Source organism: Phocoena phocoena, chromosome X (genome assembly GCF_963924675.1).
Source record: "Phocoena phocoena chromosome X, mPhoPho1.1, whole genome shotgun sequence".
NCBI classification, from domain to species: domain Eukaryota; kingdom Metazoa; phylum Chordata; class Mammalia; order Artiodactyla; family Phocoenidae; genus Phocoena; species Phocoena phocoena.
In genome coordinates this window covers 28,363,028-28,385,008 of record NC_089240.1, presented here as the reverse complement: position 1 = coordinate 28,385,008, position 21,981 = coordinate 28,363,028, and the positions used below count along the sequence as shown (strand labels likewise).

Below are 21,981 nucleotides of genomic sequence, written 5' to 3'. Positions count from 1 at the left end.
GTCGAAGGATTTGATGATTCTTCTTCAAATATTGGACCTACAGCTTTACTAGGAAGTAAATAAACTCAGGAAATATATTTTTGGATAAAGAATATCGTACAGCAAGGCAATTAGTTTATTAGGCAAATATGCAAGTATAGGTAATTTCTGTTCCCTGTAATTCTAGATGCATTTTGCTATTAAAGAATAGAATCCATGACTTTTTTCCCTGTGAATTAGAGGAATACTCCATCTGTATTATTTCTTGTGATAAAAAATCTGTTGATAGTACCATAACCTGTTTCTTGAGATTCAGATATAGATATTGATAACATCTACAAAATGCATTCATCCATAAAATACATATTCAGTGTCTCTAATGTGGCCAAGAATGATACTAAGTGTATTAGCTGGTTTGGGCTGCCATAACAAATACCATAGACCGGGTGGCTTAAACAAAAGAAATTTATTTTCTCACAGTTCTGGAGGCTGAAAGTCCAAGGTGAAGGTCTGGCAGGTTTCAACTTCTGGTGAGAACTCTCTTTCTGTCTTGCAGACAGCTGCCTTCTCACCACATCCTCACCTGGCCTTTCCTTGGCAAATGTGCATGGAGGGGAAAAAAAATCTTTCTCTTTTTCTTGTAAGGCCACCAGTCCTATCAGATAAAGACCCTACACTTAAGAATTGATTTAACCTTAATTACTATCTAAAAGCCCTATCACCAAATATAGTCACATTGTGGGTTAGAACTCCAACACATAAATTTTGGGGGACATGATTTGGTACACAGATTCTCACCCTGCCCCCCATTTATGTCCTTGTTACATGCCACGAGCCCCCAAAGTCCCAAAGTCATAACTCATTCTAGCATCAACCCAAAGCCTAAAGTCCAAAGTCTCTTCATAATTTAAATCAGATAGGGATGAGACTCAAGATATCATTCATTCTGAAATAGAACTTCTTTCCTGCTATAAACCCGTGAAACCAGATGACTTATGTGCTTCCAATATATGATGGTGGGACAGGCATAGGATAGGCATTCACATTCCAAAAGGAGAAAAAATAGGGAAGAAAGAAGGGATCCTAATCAAGTCCAAAATTTAGCAAGGCAAATTCCACTGGATTTAAGGTTTGAGAATAATCTTCTTTGGCTTGATGCCCTGCCTTACAGTCCTGCTAGGGTGATGCTTCTACCTTTAGGACCCACTGGGTTGGCAGACACTTAAGTTTAGGGAATATTAGAGTGAGCATTCATTGACCCTGCCCTCATAGCATTTACCTAGAGTAGGTGAGAGAGAGAGATTAAGTAAATGATTAAATAAACAGATGTTAAATTACCACTGGGACAAATGCTTTAAACAGAGGTACAGAGTTCTGGGAGAGTGTCTAACAGGGAAAACATGACCTTGACAGAGCCACCAAGGGCAGCTTCCTTGAGGCAGGTACATTTGAGTTGAAAGTAAGAGAACAGCAGGGAAGGAGGCTTTAGGCAGAAGGAACATGGTGGGAGGGAGCAATAATGACCAAATAACTGAAATAAGGCCAATGTGAATGCTGGGCATAGAAGGGTGGGGGCGTAAGATGAAAGATGGAGGCAAAAAGACAAGCATATAGGAGACAAAGCAAGGACTCTAAGGGCATGCTAGGACCTTGGTCTTTATCTGAGGAGCGAATGGAGATCACTGGAGGTTACATATCTTAAATATTCTCTCGAGGTTAGAGAAGTCATCCTAAGTGAAATCATTTCTTTTTTCTGCATTCAGCCACAAAGTTCCAAATTCTGATGATGGAAGTCTATACCTCTTCATCACTCCTTACTGTTTCTTTCTGCCCCATTGGTTTCTGTTAGTTTGATGAATCACCTTAGGCAAAATACTTAGCAGGATAAGCCCCATGTCATTCACACAACAGTTGAAATTGTGATTACTTGGTTGTGATTAGTAATAGGTAGATAAATTACTCCATCCTGTTTGTCAGCACATTCTGTTATTTGGAGATGTTTCTAAAATTAGGGTGCAGATTTAGCTCAAAATCTAATGTTTGCCAGAACTGGTTTTTAATATGTTGAGGATTAGGGAGCCCTTTAAGAATTGGAAGAAATCCATGGACCCTTTCCTGAGAAAAAAAATACAAGTTTTTCTAGTAGATAAACATACAATTTTGAAGGATAAACAGACTGAGAGAACATGCCTTACTCTAGAGGACCAACCACACTAAGGCCCTTTTATGGAAATAACGAGTAATTGTTAACATCTTTTAAATGTTAAATATTTGAGGTCAAAATGATATTTCCTATGATTTACTCTTAGAACTTTAAGGTCCCTGCTGAACATTTGCCCAAATGTTTTATTAGTTTCAAAGTCCCCTTTGTTTTGCAGAACATACTTTACTATACTGTAGACTCATTATATAGCCCCCTAAGAAGGAAGAATGACGGCCCTACATCTGGCCAGATGTAAATCGGGTTCTTAAATGTTTCATGGCAGATGTCATTGGTACCATTTGCAAGTCTAGTGTACAAAGTGCATGTCTGTAATTCTATAATCCAAACCACAGAGTGTTACCCTTTATCTCTTGTCTTACTCTTCTTCTATGAATATGCTCCTACCTTTTAGCACTTGATAGAGAGGCTTTATATTTGAATGGGAGAGATGGGGGTCACTTCCTTATTTATCTAAATGTCTTTAATTTTCACCTACCAAAAGAATTTGATTGTTAGAGATTAACCTACCTGAATCAACTCATACTGTTATAATCACATACCAAAATTCCTCTGAAAGTTATCTTTATATCTTCTAAAAATAGATTGTCCATTAGGTAGTATTGCTACTATGAAAGGATCCATGTGATAAATTTATCTCATTCAGTCCCAAGACAAAAGTTACTCTCTCTAAAAGAGTATGCATTGATCCAAAAATAAGTTTTTTTTTTTACTTTTTACATTAATTTCCAGGAAGCTCAGATTTTTATTTAGTTCATAATTATTATAATTCTATCAATTTTCCTTTCCTTCTAATTGTCTTGTGATCCAATTTTTACATTTTAATTCTCCTGCTTTTTACATTTTGAACAATAAATGATCCTGAAGTACTTTTTTCTAGAGGTAGCATAGTTATGACTTTTAAGTGAACAACCATGGTACTAATACTTTAAAAAAGAGCATTTTGAAATTTCTGTTTGAGTTCAAATTATGTATTTATTAGAAACATATGAATTGCAACTTCACTGGAAACAAAAGAGTATGAAAACATTTACACCAAGAACAGCACCGTTCCAAAGAAATTGAATGCAGGCCACAAATTCAAGTCATGTGTAATTTTAAATGTTCTAGAAATGACATTTAAATAGGAAAAAGAGGTAAATAAACGAATTTCAATACTGCATTTTATTTAACCTGATATATCAAAAATATCATTTCAAGATTTAATCATTATTTTAAACTATGAGTTTGTATTTTCATACTGAGTCTTCAAAATTCAGTGTATGTTTTCCAATGACAGCACATCTAAATTTGGACTAAGCACTTTTTAGGTACTCAGTAGCTACATGTGATGAGAGACTACTACATTGGACAGCACGGCAGAGTGTCCTTGTGATTTTTATCAACTAAATCAGAGTAGTCTTGAGAGTGAAAGGGGGTGCTGTTAACAATTATGCCAGGACAACAAGAGTAAAGCAGAGCAAACAGTCTCCCTAATTAAAATGATGGTAATTGCCTATTCAGGCAGGAGAAGTGATAAGACTGTACAAAACTTAGATAATTATAGACACAAATATATGAGTGTATATACATAAATATTACATAGATTACATATATATGTAATCTATATAAAAATATATAAACATTTGTAATTTAATGTAGTATGTATATATGCAGACATATGTAGCTATATATACAATTTATATTCTACACAAATGAATTTAAAGAAAATTGTTCATTGAATAGCTTAGAATTTGAAGTAAAGGTGCACAATTTTGACATGAGCGGAGTAGAAACATCCATGTTTGATTTATGAAAAAGATATAAGGTCATTCATAGTACTTTTCAGCTGTATATATTTATGCCCATTAATGTTCTAAATGATATCATTTTGAAATTTAAAAATCATTGTATATGATGATATCTATTGAATGAAGAGTCAAGGTATTCTTAAATTGATCACCTGTGCTGGAAGCTTGCTTCAACCATCATGGATGTTTCTTACCAATATTTTGATAAGGGCATTAAGCTAAGTTTGCATCACTGCCTTTTAATACTTTTCTTTGCAAAAATGTAATGTATGCAAAGTAAAAACATTATTTATTTTAATACTCTAAATTATGGTACAGGATGAAGTCAACCGGCTGTCAGTTCTTCAGCCTCAAATTGAGCGATTAAAAATTCAAAGCATAGCCCTGAAAGAGAAAGGACAAGGGCCAATGTTCCTGGATGCAGACTTTGTGGCCTTTACAAATCATTTTAACCAAGTCTTTGCTGATATGCAGGCCAGAGAGAAAGAGCTACAGACAAGTAAGTAAAAATACTTAAAATGACTAACTTGATGTTTTCCAAATTAGTTATTTGTCATGAAAAGAGAAAGTACTAACATGAAACAATGATTTCCATCAAAGAAACCATACTCTCTACAACCTGTAGTGACAACTAATGGAATGTTGTTTTCGGAAAACAAATCTGTTAGATTTCCATTTCTTGCTCCCTCCATAATAATGTCATGACTATGAAGAACAAATAAAGTATATGTTGTGTATAGGCGTAACTTCTCCTTGGCGGGTTGCAAATTTTACAGTCAAATGTTTATAACGTTGAAGGAAATAAAAGAGCAGTGGAAGCCCTGTTAGTGGGTTTTCATCAAATCCAGTTTGCTTCATGTGGAAGGATATCTAGCTAGGCATCTTGCTAATACTTCTATCAATTTATATGAAGATTATTAGAGCTGTAGCATACATGTGGCAACTGAAACTCAGCCAAGGACAAATTATTCTTTGGGCTGCATTTTACTCTTGGATCACTATAACTATACAATATCTTCTTTTTCTCATTTACTGGTAAAATACAACATATGAGTGGAGCAATTATGCAAATGCCTACCATATGACGAGCAAATTTTTCAGGATGTCAATTTTGTCTCTCACCAGTTTGCTCTTATGATATTAATACACAGTCCAAATATCCCTACTCATCAGACAAAAATTCTTTTGACAAACAGGTTTATGAACATTTTTAAGCATTAGCGAATGGGTCTTTGGTTCACCATACACATATATACATATGTATATATATGTACACACAAAGGATTATAGAGTAAAACTAGATTTTTAAGGCATTAAGATAAAAATATTTTTTTAAAAAATCATCCTCAAAGTTGTCATGAGAATCACAAGAACATATATTTGTTTTCTACTGAAACTTTAATTTGTTGGAACACACATTTTTAACTGCTTTCCTTTGCAAATGTGCAAAAAATTTACCACATAATAACATTGCTAGAATCAGCATAGGGTAATACACGGGCTTTCCTCACTTTCCTATTTTTTTTCCTTTTTATTTCCTGGTGAGGTCATGTAATGAAAGATAAATGCATTTTTTTTCCTTTCTTTTACTTCAAAGTCATTTTTACTGAGGGGTTTATTTTCCTGATAGGGAATCAGGTAATACAACTTTACAGTAACGTCATCTCCCTCTAGTGGATTTCAGTGTACTTGTTGCTGGGCCTCTGTAAAATCAATTGGGGAAAAGATTGTAAATGTCCTAAATTTTCAAACGTTGACCTATTTAAGAATAATGCATTTTTCTTATCATAAAATCCATAAACCTCCCTTAAAGTCAAGTACATGTTAATGGTTATACTGTAACTGGTTGTCAGAGGAGCTTATTCACTGAAAATTTTTTAATTTACATAGACTTATTCATTATATTAAGGTTTAACATTTTTTTCTGTTTCTTTTAAAGGTGTTCAGAATGTTGATGTGTGATAACAGATTTGATTATGACACCATAATATAAATATATATTAATATATAACCTCTGTTCATATAGCTATCAGTATACCCATCTATATTAGCATGTCTTCTCTTTATCTTGCATATATATGATGATTGTTTATAAAAGTGCCAAATATTTTCATTTCATTTATGTCTAAATAAATGTACTCCTTTCCACTATATTAACCAAATATCTCTAGCACTTTGATTCACTCTTTTGGAAAACTTATTTTGATTCATTAATAATCATTAATTAAATATGGATTATATATATGAATTATAAATTATTCAGTTTATATAATTTATATGCATTATGTGTATTAAATATTATATATAAATTGTGTATATATAATTTATACATTGCATATATTGTGTATTATATGTATAAATTATATATAATTTTATGTGATATGTATTTATGTATAATTTATGTATATGTATTATGTACATATATAAAAATGGTGAATAAAAGTTCACCACATCAAGTCATATTGCAGTTCAGTTTGTTAATTAATAATTATTTTCAAGGAATTTTCCATATGTATGTTTTCCCCCAAACTTACACCAGGGAGTAAATCTCATTTCTTGTATTACTGCATGGTGCTTTGAACATATTAAGTATTCAGCAAGTAAGAGCTACCATCTTGGGAATCCATCTTGACTTTCATTCCCTCTTTCCTTTTCTTCTTTACTAGTGTTCTCACAGTGAAACAAAATTTTGACATCTTAAGTGTACTTTAAATGGTGAAAACTGGTGTGAGGAATTGGTGGTTGGTATTTGGCAAAGATGATATGAGAAAATAATATTAAAAGTTAAATGTATTCTATATTCATAGTAATTTTTAGTCTACAAACAACAATCTTATAAATTATCTTTCTTAGTCCTCAGAGAGGACACAGAAGCTGAAAGATGAACAGGAATTAGTGAGATTAAGGGTAGTAGGTGCTGGCTAGCTAAGAATCTGAGAAGTCCTGTGTCCCTGGAGCACAGAGAGGAGAGAGTGATGCAAGGTGAGCCTAGAGAGGGAAACAGTCTAGAAGGGCCTTTTATGAGCCACGGTGAGGGTTCTAGACACTAACATGAGAAAAATGAAACAATACTGATGGGTTTTATGCTGTGATATAACATAAATCAGTTTTACATTTTCAGAAACTGAGCAGTGCGGATAGATTGAAAGGAAGCAAAAGTACACGTGGAGAGACTAGGAAGGATCTTCCCTTGTGTGGGTTTTTGCTTGAGCTAAATAACTTACCTGTGAGATACTAACAAAGGCATTTGATCTTTTCACAAGTTGTTCTGTCTTCTCAGAATAGAGTGGAAGTTTGGTTTAGCTCTCAACGAGAGAACTTTACGTCTTACATCCGAATACTGATCCGAAGCAGTTATACAGAAAAAGATCAACAGTTCAGAAACTGAAATATTTCCCTTCTCATTAAACTGAGAGACCAAAAGGAAGCTAAAGAAGGGAGAAGACAATCAGGGCCTCCCTTAGAAATGAAGTGGACTTGAGGGTGAGATTAGAGCCCATTGGGTAACTATTCCCACAGCTCTTCAGATGTATTTCCTGATTGATGAACCCACACATGGGGAGTGAGATAGCTAGTTCAGAAACTATGGACTTGCTAGGTCCTGTTTCAGTTCTAGCTCCTCCCCAAAGCAATCCACCTGTGAAACACCCAGAGAGTTTACTTAGGATCCAGATTTCAAGGAAAAAAATGTGCCCAAACATCCCGAATCAGAATACAGAATAAGATGTTCCATCTATACAATATGGTAAATAGTGCCCACGTGCAGTGGTGGTCTGGATTCTTCAATACTTTATCAGGGTTTTGAAGAAAACCTGAGACTTTACATAATGTAAGTTATTCATTGAATAATGCAAATTAATGCGTACTTTGTTGACATTTTGTTTAACACAAAGAAAAATAATGTATCAAGTTGTGATTATTTCTTAAGATCTAGCTAGAATTGTATTGGTTAATAGAAGAAAGATCAATCAACTTTATTATTTAATAATATAGAATGTTTCAGTGGTCATCTTCTTTCTGGAGTTGAGAGATTTTTGTTTTATGCTGGCCTGTGCTGAAAAACAATGGATTCTTTGAATGTATGGCATTTTATTTCTGTCAGTCTGTCTATCTGTCTATCTCCTTTCCTCCCTCTCTCCTTTAATCTATTTCATAGGTGGATGCTGACTGAGTTTTGGACCATCTATAATATTATAACATATACTTATGAGTTAAGTAACTGTTTTATACTTGTACAGTGCTCATGCTACCTTATCACTTTGGTGATAAGCTGACAAGTCAGAAAATCTTTGTTTCCTCTCATTTAATGTAGGTACAATTACAACTACAAATACAGTCTTTCCCCAGGATGCTACAAATGCCAAGATTATCCTCAGCACAGTCTAAACACTCTTCCAAATACATGGTTAAATATGCTGTGCAATATAATAAACTATGCCTTGTATATGTATTTTTAAATGACCATTAAGTATTAACCAGTACTGAAACAACAGTATTTAAGTAAACCTGAAGTTAAACAAATAAAACACTTTCATCCTTTTTGTTACCATTTCCCTTGATCTTTATCTATTTTTATTATTTAAAGTTTGGTCTGATCATGATTCTCTTTGCAGGATGAAGTGGACACTAACTTTTTAAATTCACTCTGTGTGTGTTAGGATATTCGTATGCATGCATTGTATGTCTTCATGTGTGGACATGTGTGTGTGTGTGTTTGTAAATCATTTCAGAGCAATGTCTTAGGTTTGGCTATGCATCTGGTTCTCTAGAAAGTAAAATTAGTTCAAAGGAACCTACCTCTCCCCACAAATGAAAGAACATGAGTGCCTCTATTCAGCTTTTGTTCTCTCCCTAGCAAGGAAGTGTTCTCCTTTTATTAACATAGATAAAACTTTGTATTAAACTCTTAACATTTCTACTTAGTCTTGAGTATGTCTCCTTCACTTGCCTGTTGTATTGCATCTCCCTTCTAGCTAATAATAATAGCAAATATGTACCCAACAATGGATGCAGTAATCAGCAAATATAGAGACAAATTTAGAATAAAATGTAGCATCTTGTTAAAATCTACAAAGGCCTTCATGGTCATAGTTTCCCCTGCCCTAATGTCGCACCACACTTCACCTTGCTCATTTTGTTCTTGCTACACTTGCCTCCTTGCTGTGCTCCTACCTTACTAGAAATACTCATGTCTTTGGACTGTTAAACTTGTTATAACCCACCTGGAAAACCTTTCTTCTCTGTATTCATATGGCTCCCTCCTTCAGTGCTTTTAAGTCTCTTGTCAAGTGATACTTCCAAGGAGAGGGCTTTTTTATTCACTGTCTGGTCCCTTTCTATCCTTTTTATTTTATTTAATACTTTTATTATATTCAAAGAGTTTCTGTAACATATAGACATTTTTTTAAATAATGAAAAAAATAGAAATCTGCATACTGAGCTACTAAACTTAAGAAATGGAATATTGGTAAAACCACTGATGTACTTTGTTGCCCCTCTCAAATTCCGTTCCCTCCCCTCTATATGCACTCTCACCATCATCTCCAGGCAGATCTTCTGTTTGTCTCTTCTCAGTGCCATCCCCTGCTCTTCCTATGAAAACTACACTTCCTAGGATCCTTTTTTAAACTGTCTACCTGCTTGATTCAGCCAGTGGGAGGCACTTGGAGGATACTGAAGGTGAGAAGAGGAGAGAAGATAGAATATTCTCTTCCCCTCTCAGTGTTACAGGGTCCCTCTCCATCAGTGGCTGAGAATGAATCCTCCAACTTTCTAGCCCTCTCTGGAAACAGCATACCTCAGGGACCCTGCATCCCCAAAGGGAATCCCCCTGTGAATTCAGCTCCTGCTGGGTGGTTCCAATTATTGGTTTCTTGTAACACCATCTCACACCTCTTCCCTTTGTCCCTCTAAGCTTGGAGATGGTAGTATCTTCCTTTGCTAATCTATTGATTGCCCACCATCCCTTGTGTAAATCCTCGTTGCTCCAACATTTTTATATCTAATTCTCAATCTTAAATTTTTTTTATTGCATTATCTGGAAGGATCTCCCCCCCCACTGCCATAACTTAATTTTTCTTCACTGCCATTTATTTCTATTAGTCTTTATAGTCTCTTGATTTGTTTGTTAATTTTCTGACTCACCAATTAGATTTTAAGCATCATGAAAGCCAAGGCTTTGCTATTTTAATTTTTACTTCTTGCTTCCCTGGTGCTCAGAGCACTGAATAATTATTGGCTGAATGAAGGAATAATAAATGACTTCAATTAATTCTCCCCAAAGTATCTACATCCCCATTTTTATAAATGAGGTCTAAGATGCTAAAATGTTAAGTAATTTGCCAAAGCTAGTGAGTCGAGAGCCAATTCCAAAAGACAGGTTTACTGAACTGCATAATCAGACTTGCTAATTGTCATGCTACACAGCCTCCTTCTGTACAAACAGAATGGAGAAGCAATTCTGATAGATGTTCATGAAAAACCTGTTGATCTTTTTCTAATAAAAAGTAACCCTAATATCTTCATCAACTCTTTCTATACTTACCTTTCTCTCCTGACATATATTCATCATCTGGATAAAATTGGACTGATTCATATCACCTCTGACAAGCTTCTAATAAATGTTTATTGTGTCCCAGCCACTGCCACAAGGAAAACAAGCACTGTTTTCCAGAATGTATATGTTCAAGTTCAGTTAAACCAAACTTGGTACATCTTATAATCTATCCAACATACCTCCTTGTCTCTACCCATAGACCTGTCTCCTTCCAACTCTTTGCTTCATCATAACTAAATACTGCTTTACTTCAGTACTATTCATGAGATCCCTCTTTGTTTTTATTAATAATTACCTAGCATTCAAATGTATCTAGTTAGCAGAGAAACACATTATTTATATGAAAGAAAGCAGTGAGGTTTAAAGTACCACAGAGATCTTTTGAGATCCTCCAATATGAAATCAGAAGTGCTCAGGTTAAAGAAGCCCTCTTAAAATAAATTTGGGCATGAACTGCCAAATAAATATAAGCACATTGAGTAAAATTCTCAGTATCCCTTTCTAACACACTTTCTAGAAATATATTTTCCATTTGAAAACCCCACTAACAAGCGTGCAAAGTACTTTCCTATATTCTTCTCATTTAGTTTAGTAGGAACTGGTATATAGAAGTGAAACTCATAGGCTATCTGATAAAAATAATGTGGTTTAAATAATGCAATTGCATATAGTGATTTGAGCTAGTATTTTGCAGTGTGATTTTATCTGTTTAGGGAAATTCTCAGCCATTATCTCTTCAAATGTGGCTTCTGTCCCATGTCTCTCTGTGATTCTGGGATACATTTATGTTCATTTTACTGTTTTTTTCTATGTCTCTTATTCTCTCATCTTTATTTTCCATCTGTTTCTCTCTCCATGCTTCATTCCAGATATATATGTATATGCATGTATACATATATATAAATACACATACAGACACACACATACATGTATATGTTTCTGGCCTACCTTCAGGTTTACTAATTCTCTGCTTAGCTTTGTCTAATCTGCATTTAAACCTATTCATTGTGTTATTACTTTTTCACTTATTGCATGTTTCAGTTCTACAATTTCTTTTTTATTCTTCTTAAAACACTTAAAATCATTTTTATGGTTTCCAGTTTTCTGCCAAAATTCTCAACCTTGAACATGGTCAGTATAGCTACTTAAGTCACATAATCTGTGTGGGCGTGTATAAAATAGAAAATAATGTATAGTAATAAATAGTATATATACACATATATACAGTTTAGATTTAAAATTTGTATATAACTATATATACACACACATTGTACTTTCCCATATATATATAAATTTCATTCCCTAATTTTATATATAGTTGGAATTAATATACGTATGTACATATACATATATGTGTGTGTGTGTGTGGTGTGTGTGGTGTGTGTGGTGTGTGTGTGTGTATATATATATATATATATATATGTTAGAGAAAGTACATTGTTTGTTGGTGGCTTTGACTTTGAAACAAGATGATCTTGGTTTAAAATCCTGGCTGTGACACTTACTAGATGTTTGACTATGAACAGATTAGTTGGCCTTCTTTTATAGCCTCTGTTTCCTCAAATGTAAATGGAATAAAAATGTCTATATCACAGGTTTATTGTAAGAATTAAGAATGATAATGTGCATGATCATTATTAGAGTTTCTGACACTAAACGCACACAAATTGTGTTTCTTTTAGTAAAATACAGCATGAACTGATGTAATATAAAATATCACCTGCTGTAGATAATGATACTATTTTCCCCAAAGGCAAATGATAATACAGAAAGAGAGTGGTCTTCAAAGTCAAATATACATGAACTCTACTTGGTTTCTCCAACTACCATCTGTGTTACCTTGGGCAAGTTACTCAGCCTCTCTGTTGCTCCATTTCCTTACCTTAAAAAACATGAATTAAACAATGTAAATCTTTCAAGGCTGATAGGAGGATTCGATGTAATATATGCATAGTTTCTGTCAAAATATCAGGCATGTAATAGGAATTTATCTTCAACAACATAATCATATTCTAATCTGTATATTCACGTTTACACACTTTGTTAATATTTGTAATTATTAGTATGATTGAGTTTGCTGGCAGCTTAGGAAAACAAATGACAAAGTTTTAAATGGTTAAATGATTCTCTTTTTTTCCCTTTCGATAAAGTTTTGGACACTTTGCCACCCATGCGCTATCAGGAGACCATGAGTACCATCCTCATGTGGATCCAGCAGTCAGAAACCAAACTCTCTGTACCTCAGGTTACTGTCACTGAATATGAGATCATGGAGCAGAGACTCGGGGAGTTACAGGTCTGTGACTATTTAAATGTCTTAAACAATACAGTACAGATCTCATCTATCAAGCAATCACATTGGTATAACCTTAATATAATACTAGAATTAAAATAATCGTGGCAAGTGTAATAGTTTACCAGCTGAAAAAATGAAGATTAAGAATTTAAAAGTGTAATATTTTATGCATTTGTGCCTTCTCTCCATAAGATAAAAATTCCATCTTTGAAAACAATGATACGGTCTACTTAAGAAGTATATTCTTTCCTGCTTAGTGTATATTTTCAGAAACATGGATTTTGATTATTATAGAAGTTCTGGTATTATTCCTCCCCTTTGCTTGCTGATTTAGAGCTCATCTCACATTTCCAAAAAGAAAGTGGTAAAATTAATGTAGCTATAAAATTAGTTTTAATTTAAACCCTTTTTGATGTAATATTGTAATTAGGTTTTGAGTTCTATTCACTGTATTTTAATAGTCTTATATCAGGAAATAAAATACTAATATGGGAAATTAAAGAAATAATTTGTATGAGATTTTAGAATACTTTCCCTGCTAGTTCTGGAAAGCCTGTGCTGTATATCTAATCACATTTTATTTTGTAAGACATTAAAGTGTATTCATTCATTGTATTAAGAGCTGAGATAATATGTCCACATTTTGAGAATTAAATTAAGAAAAAAAGTTAAAAATTTAACTTTGTTATATCAAGAGTTCATTTTTGGGAATTAAATATTATTTCCTAAAAAAGTAATTTTAGAAGAATTTCTTCAAAGAAATCTTTATTTTAAACATTTCCCAGTATATGTTGTCCTATTTAAACTATTTCCTCTACTATAATACCAAACAACCTATAACTGTGTAATCTTTTAGCCCCTTTATGTTGTTGTTTGTAATACCTGAAATAGTTCCAAAATTTACTTTGAAGTATATGTGACTTAATAAAACTATAAATGTAAGGACATAAGAATACAAAGGTATAGCAATTAGGGGACTGGGTTAAGTATAAAAGAAACTGTATGCAGATGAATGGAACAGTGTATTTCCATTGATAAAACAGTGATGGAGGGAAAATTATTTATAAATATTATTGAGAAGATGAATTATTAACTAACTGAAAAAAATGAAGTTAGAACCTTGTGTCAAATGTTACACCAAAACAAGCTACCACATAAATTAAAAAGTCAAAAACATTTTAATCATAAATTTTGGAGAAATTTTTAATAAAACTTTAAAAACATATGGGGAAGCACAAAAATCAATGGAAGTGATCACAAACATTGTAAAAATACCAGAGCCAATTTTAAAGAAAAATGAGATAAGGAAAACACTTGTCTGAGTAAGTCATTAATAAAGTAGTCACCAGAAAGAGACATAAATGACCATTAATCCTATGAAAAATTGTACCTCAAATTGTAAAGGATGTAGTACAGATTTACAAAATGAGATATTTTTTATGTACTAAAGTGCAAAAATAAATCTAAAAAAATAAAACAAATGAATATAACAAAACAGAAACAGACTCATACAGAGAACAAACTAGTGGTTGCCAGTGGGCAGAGGAGTGGGGGAGGGGCAAAATGGGGCTATGGGATTAAGAGGTACAAACTACTATGTGTAAAATAAGTAAGATACAAGGATATCTTGTACAGCACAAGGAATATAGCCAATGTTTTATAATAACTTTAAATGGAGTATCATCTATTAAAACACTGACTTACTATGTTGTACACCTGAAACTAATATATTAACTCAACTATACTTTAATTAACAAAAGAAATTGTAAGGATGTAGTACAAATTTACAAAATGAGATACTATTTTTTACATACTAAATTGCAAAAAAAAAGAAACCCAAAAGATATAGTAAGTGCAGATCTGGCAGCAATGAACTACATCTCACTTATTGGAGGGAATGTAAATTGAATGTAAGTTTTGCTGAGGAAAAGTTTTCACATATAGATACATAGAGATATGCATAAATAGATCATAAACATAATTTAAGAGTGGAAAACTTAAAATTAATTTATACAGCTAATAATGGGAAATGAACTGCAAAAGCAATTAAAATCTGTTTTTGAAAAATACTTAATGACATGGGAGAAGGCTCACAATAAATTGCTTAGCTCAAAATGTAGTTCTACATAGAGGGAACTTTCCTCAACATAATAAAGACCATATATGACAAACCCACAGCCAACATCGTCCCCAGTGGTGAAAAAGTGAAACCATTTCCAGTAAGATGAGGAACAACACAAAGTTTCCCACTCTCACCACCATTATTCAACATAGTTTTGGAAGTTTTAGCCACAGCAATCAGAGAAGAAAAAGAAATAAAAGGAATCCAAATCAAAAAAGAAGTAAAGCTGTCACTGTTTGCAGATTACATGACACTAAACATAGAGAATCCTAAAGATGCTACCAGAAAAGTACTAGAGCTAATCAATGAATTTGGTAAAGTGGCAGGATACAAATTAATGCACAGAAATCTCTTGCATTCCCATACACTAATGATGAAAAATATGAAAGTGAAATCAAGAAAACACTCCCATTTACCATTGCAACAAAAAGAATAAAATATCTAGGAATAAACCTGCCTAAGGAGGCAAAAGACCTGTATGCAGAAAATTATAAGATACTGATAAAAGAAATTAAAGATGATACATATAGATGGAGAAATACACCATGTTCTTGGATTTGAAGAATCAACTTTGTGAAAATGACTCTACTACCCAAAGTAATCTACAGATTCAATGCAGTCCCTTTCAAACTACCACTGGCATTTTTCACAGAACTAGGACAAAAAATTTCACAATTTGTATGGAACCACAAAAGACCCCGAATAGCCAAAGTAATCTTGAGAAAGAAACACGGAGCTGGAGGAATCAGGCTCCCTGACTTCAGGCTATACTACAAAGCTACAGTAACCAAGACAGTATGGTACTGGGACAGAAACAGAAATATAGATCAATGGAACAGGATAGAAAGCCCAAAGATAAACCCACGCACGTACGGTCACCTTATCTTTGGTAAAGGAGGCAAGAATATACAATGGAGAAAAGACAGCCTCTTCAATATGTGGTGGTGGGAAAACTGGACAGCTACATGTAAAAGAATGAAATTAGAACACTCCCTAACACCATACACAAAAATAAACTCAAAATGGATTAAAGACCTAAATGTAAGGCCAGACACTATCAAACTCTTAGAGGAAAGCCGAGGCAGAATACTCTGTGACATAAATCACAGCAGGATCCTTTTTGACCTACCTCCTAGAGAAATGGAAATAAAAACAAAAATAAACAAGTGGGACCTAATGAAACTCAAAAGCTTTTGCACAGCAAACGAAACCATAAACAAGACGAAAACACAACCCTCAGAATGGGAGAAAATATTTGCAAATGAAGCAACGGGCAAAGGATTAATCTCCAAAATTTAGAAGCAGCTCATGCAGCTCAATATCAAAAAAACAAACAACCCATTCCAAAAATGGGCAGAACACCTAAACAGACATTTCTCCAAAGAAGATATACAGATTGCCAACAAACACATGAAAGATGCTCAACATCACTAATCATTAGAGAAATGCAAATCACAACTACAATGAGATATCATCTCACACCGGTCAAAATGGCCATCATCAAAAAATCTACAAACAATAAATGCTGGAGAGGGTGTGGAGAAAAGAGAACCCTCTTTCACTGTTGGAGGGAATGTAAATTGATACGGCCACTGTGGAGAACAGTATGGAGGTTCCTTAAAAAACTAAAAATAGAACTACCATGCGACCCAGCAATCCCACTATTGGGCATATACCCTGAGAAAACCATAATTCATAAAGTGTCATGTACCACAATGTTCATTGCAGCTCTATTTACAATAGCCAGGACATGGAAGCAACCTAAGTGTCCAGCAACATATAAATGGGTAAAGAAGATGTGGCACATATATACAATGGAATATTACTCAGCCATAAAAAGAAACGAAATTGAGTTATTTGTAGTGAGGTTGATGGACCTGGAGTCTGTCATACAGAGTGAAGTAAGTCAGAAAGAGAAAAACAAATACCATATGCTAGCACATATATATGGAATCTAAAAAAAAAAAAGTCATGAAGTACCTAGTGGCAAGATGGGACTAAAGACGCAGACCTACTAGAGAATGGACTTGAGGATACGGGGAGGGGGAAGGGTAAGCTGGGACAAAGTGAGAGAGTGGCATAGACATATATACACTACTAAACTTAAATAGCTAGTGGGAAGCAGCCGCAGAGCACAGGGAGATCAGCTTGGTGCTTTGTTACCACCTAGTAGGGTGGGATAGGGAGGGAGGGAGGGAGGGAGGGAGATGCAAGAGAGAAGAGATATGGAGACATATGTATATGTATAACTGATTCACTTTGTTATAAAGCAGAAACTAACACACCATTGTAAAGCAATTGTACTCCATTAAAGATGTTTAACAAAATGTAGTTCTATGCATACTAGATATTGTGTAAATAATCAAGGGTAACAGTTTAATAAAGTAAAATAAAAATAAAAAATAACATCACAAAATAAACATAAGGTATGCAACCACCAAATTATGTTTGACACATAATTATGCATATGTGAGTGTAAAATATGATCAGCTCTTCAGGGTTTAGTTTTACATGGAAAGAACTGGAAGTTTATGTAAAAAGTAATAGTTGTATATAATGGGTATTTTTTTCAATTTTTTATCTTCACCCTTTTTAGTTTATAACCAGAAAGTAACATTTAAATAAATACCGAGTAGGTGAAACCTAAAGATATGCATCGTATTATAAGGGGTGGAATAGATTTACAGTACAAATGTAAAATCAAGTTTGTAAATTCTCCCCAAAATTCCCTAGAATTTCACTGTGATACTACAAAACAGAGCAGTGTCTTTTGAAAAATAAAAAAACATTCATTAAGTGGCATTAGTAAACCTTCCATCTGGTAACTTATTCAGAGCTTTGTTATCACATCTATCAATCTGATTTAGTTATATTTTTATCTATGAAGGTTAAAAGTTATCTTACTTAAAGGCTCAGTATAATTAAGTTAAACTCCATTAATTGAATCATAAATGCAGTTATTAATATACAGACAAAATGTAATAAAATTAGGTGTGCTAAAGCTCTTTGGTTCAGTAATATATAGCTTTGTGTATATTTGGCATTGTTTAGAAGACTAGGCATAGATTTTTAAATAAAATATTATTAAATAATGTGTAAACTACTCTTATTAAAATTAGAATTTAAATGACTTTTATAACTGATGTTACATCATTTATTTTTCGATGTTTGAATCACGTAGCTTTCATTTTAAGTAATTTGATTTATCTGAAACTAGTCAATGAAATTGAACAATGAAACTCGTTAGTATTCATCAGTTAGTATAAATGCACTTTCTTCTTTTTAATTTTGAGGCTTTACAAAACTCTATACAAGAACAACAAAATGGCCTAAACTATCTCAGCACCACTGTGAAAGAGATGTCAAGGAAAGCGCCCTCTAATATTAGCAGGAAATATCAGTCAGAATTTGAAGAGATTGAGGGCCGATGGAAGAAACTCTGTGCCCAGCTGGTCGAACATTGCCAAAAGCTGGAGGAGCAAGTGGCTAAACTCCGAAAACTTCAAGTACTTTAAGATTTTACTTTTTATATTCATTTTTTTCTTTACTTGTTTGTCTCCTAATGATGAGTTACAAAATTTAAAGACATTTAACCTCCATAGTCCCTCAAAGTCAGTGATAAGGTCAGAAGACACAAATCTGTCTCAAAGGAGTATAGTCTGCCTATTGATTTTAAGAAAACTTTAATTAAGAGTTCTGCTTCTTAGATTTTCTTTAGAATTAGTTTGTTTTTCCACCAATACCAATAGGACTTAAACATGTTTTTAGCTCAGTAATTTTCAAAACCCATCTTTTCTTTAGTCTGGTTGTCCTCTAAATAGAGGTATCATTTAGCTTATGAATAGATAAGAAGTTATCTACCATGTAATATAGTCATATCATTTCATCAGCATATTTCACTTGTAATTTTATGTATAAATTTGACCCCATCACCTTCCACAAACCAACTTCTACTGACTTAATTTGTTTGGATAGTGCCACCTGATCACCCAAGCATTAGTAAACCAACAGTTACACTGTAGTCTAAAGTTTAAAACATTTGGTGATGCAGGTAATATCTCTCTTATGTGGTAAATTATTGTGAAGAATGTTAATGCTGGGAAGAATCTTGAAAGCATCATGGCATGATAGAAAAGCATTGGAATAAGACGCCTTTGGATCTAAATCCCAGTCCAGCTACTTAGTTGTTTTTTTCTTACCTTTCACAAACCAAAAGACCAAGCAGTTTTAAATCATTCTTTAAAGCACAACATCCACATTTATGTGTCTCTACGTAGGAACATATGTGTACATGCATATACATGCATACACACATATACATAAAAACACATTTTTATCAGTACCACTGGCGAAAGAGGGTACCATTACTTGGTCCTTGCCATCAAGGAGCCCATGTTCTGGTGAAGGAGAAAGGTGAGTGTATTTTTTTCCTGTTGCTGCTGTAATAAGTTGCTGCAAATTTAATGGCTTAAAGCTGCACACATTTATTATGTTATAGTTCTGGGGGTCAGAAGTTCAATGTTAGTCTCAGTGAGCTAAAATCAAGGTATAGGCAGGGCTGTGTCCTTTCTGGAGGCTTTAGGAGAAAATTTGTTTCCTTGTCATTTTTAACTTTTGGAAACTACATTCCTTGGCTCATGTTTCCATCTTCTGTCTTTAAAGCCAGTAGTTTAACACCTTCCAATTTCTCTCTTACACTTCTGCCTCCGTCTTAGTAAGGACCCTTGTGGTTATATTGTGCCCATCTGGATAACCCAGGATCATCTCCCCATCTCAAAATCCTTAACTTAATCGCATCTGCGAATTCCTTTTTGCCATATGAGGCACCATATTCACAGGTTCCAGTGATGGGGGCCTGAACATCTTGGAGGGTCATTATTTAACCTACCACAGTAAGTAAATTAAACAGTGCAGTAAACGTTATGACAGTGGAAAGAGAAAAGCAACATAAACTGGGAAAAGGGGTTATGAAATGTTCTTGGAGCATGGTTTATCTTACTACACCTTGAATAAGTAGAATTTAGGCACCTAATAAAAGAGGAAGAAAGAATTCCTGACAAAATGGAGCAGTATGTTCAATTAACTGGAAGTAGTTCAATATTGGGGAGACAAAAGATATGTTTGGAGATTAATAAAATATGTGATTGGAGAAGTGGTCTGGGGGTAGATCGTGAATGGGTTGGTCACCATGCTTTGGAATATGAATTATAATCTAATGGTGATGGGATTAAAAATAATGATAAGGTGGAACTGTTACTTTAAGGGGGGGAAAGATAAGATAATATTTGTGTTTTTAAAACATCACTTTGAGAAGAGGAAGGAGGAGAGAATAATATTGGCACCACTGTGGAGAATGGATTAGAGTGGAGTAAGACTGAAGCAGATACCAAAAAGAGCTAATGCAATAATCAAGGAGCCAATAATAAGATCTAAACTAGGACAGTGGTGATGTGAAGAAAAGAGCAAAACTAGGCTCAAAAGATGTCAGCCAGATAATAATGTTGAAGTTTTTAGATTTAGTCAAATGCTTTTAAAGTCATTATTATTTATCATACTGAAGAGGAAAATTTCTGAGAAGCACACATTTTCAATAGAAATTTAATTAAGAAAGGAGAAAGTAGCACATCTGGACAGCATAGTTGAATTGTAGTCAAATAAAGGAATTTGAAAAATCATACACTTGAAAGGTAGCCCCCAAAAAGCAGCAGAACAAACAGACATTATGTGAGAAAATAATGGGATGTACTTGGCTATTTACAAATGATAAAAGATGGCATTTTCCACCTGATCATTACTTCACCCTGGTCAGGCAAATGGGAAACGAAAAGCAATTTTTTTCTCTCTTTATAGATGACAAACTCTTGTTCTGAAAGTTCTCAACTGGAGGGGCTATGTAAACTGTCAACTGTAGAAAACAGTTTTTGGAAGTTCAGGTTTAGGGAGGCTATAAAGACACCATTACATTGAGTTTACTGTTCATAGTTTGTTTTATGTACTTAAGGGCACATTCTTAGTATTATCATGAGTTGTTTTGTAACTTAAAATTTCTCTAGAGGGGGATATGATTTAATGTTCTCAAGAGCAACATCATAAAACCACATTTGGTAGTAATTTTTTATTTTTAACAATAGCAGACTTCATACACCAGTGCTCATACAGTAGACCATAAAAATGCAGTCTTAGAGAAAATATTCTTTTCCTGAAGAGCTACATAGATACATCCTTCAAACATGGGAATTGTTCCTGGGCTTGTGTTCAAACATATCACCGTGATGAACTGTGTTAAGATAAATCAGTACCCCAATAATGCCTTAAAATGGGTCTCTGATTTCAGAATCACATAAAAACCCTGAAGAAATGGATGGCCGAAGTTGATGTTTTCTTGAAAGAGGAATGGCCTGCCCTTGGGGATTCAGAAATTCTTAAAAAACAGCTGAAGCAGTGCAGGGTAAGATTTTTATATGATACTTTTCATATGAAGACTTTTATATGGAAAATATTATTTAGTTATATTGATGATTCTGAACCAGGGGCAGTTTTGTCCTTCTGGGGGACATTTAGCAATGTCTGGAGGCATTTTCATTTGTCGCAACTTGGGGTGGGGTAGATGCTACTGGCATCTAGTGGGTAGAGGCCAGGGATGCATGTAAATATCCTACAATGCACAGAACAGCACCCCACAGCAAAGAATTACCCAGCCCAAAATGACAGTAGTGCCAAGGTTGAGAAACTGGGCTAAATAAGAGAGAAATAGACAAAATATTGCCTTTTACTCAACACTCATGTTACAGTATTATTTTGATATAACATGCAGTTTAATTTAAAGGTAAAGAATTTTTTGAGCTATTTGTTATATCTTATTACAGGTTATCACTCATACTGTTTTTCTTACCATGTGTGTTGCACTGTAGTATAAGACAATGTGTATTTTGAAATAATATTGATTATACAATTGTCATGCAGTGGGAGGAGAACAATCTAGCTCTTTAAAGAACTTTCTTTGTGAATAAAAGCTAA

General features: G+C 33.9%; 1 protein-coding gene across 1 annotated transcript in view; it reads left to right on the top strand.

The window, feature by feature from the left end:
• DMD (dystrophin) overlaps positions 1-21,981 on the top strand; it is a 2,035,184-nt gene that overhangs the window by 634,049 nt on the left and 1,379,154 nt on the right. The window contains exons 21-24 of the mRNA XM_065901098.1: positions 4,309-4,489; positions 12,697-12,842; positions 18,258-18,470; positions 21,299-21,412. Coding sequence (XP_065757170.1) covers positions 4,309-4,489; positions 12,697-12,842; positions 18,258-18,470; positions 21,299-21,412 — 654 coding nt within the window. The remainder of the gene's footprint in view (positions 1-4,308; positions 4,490-12,696; positions 12,843-18,257; positions 18,471-21,298; positions 21,413-21,981) is intronic.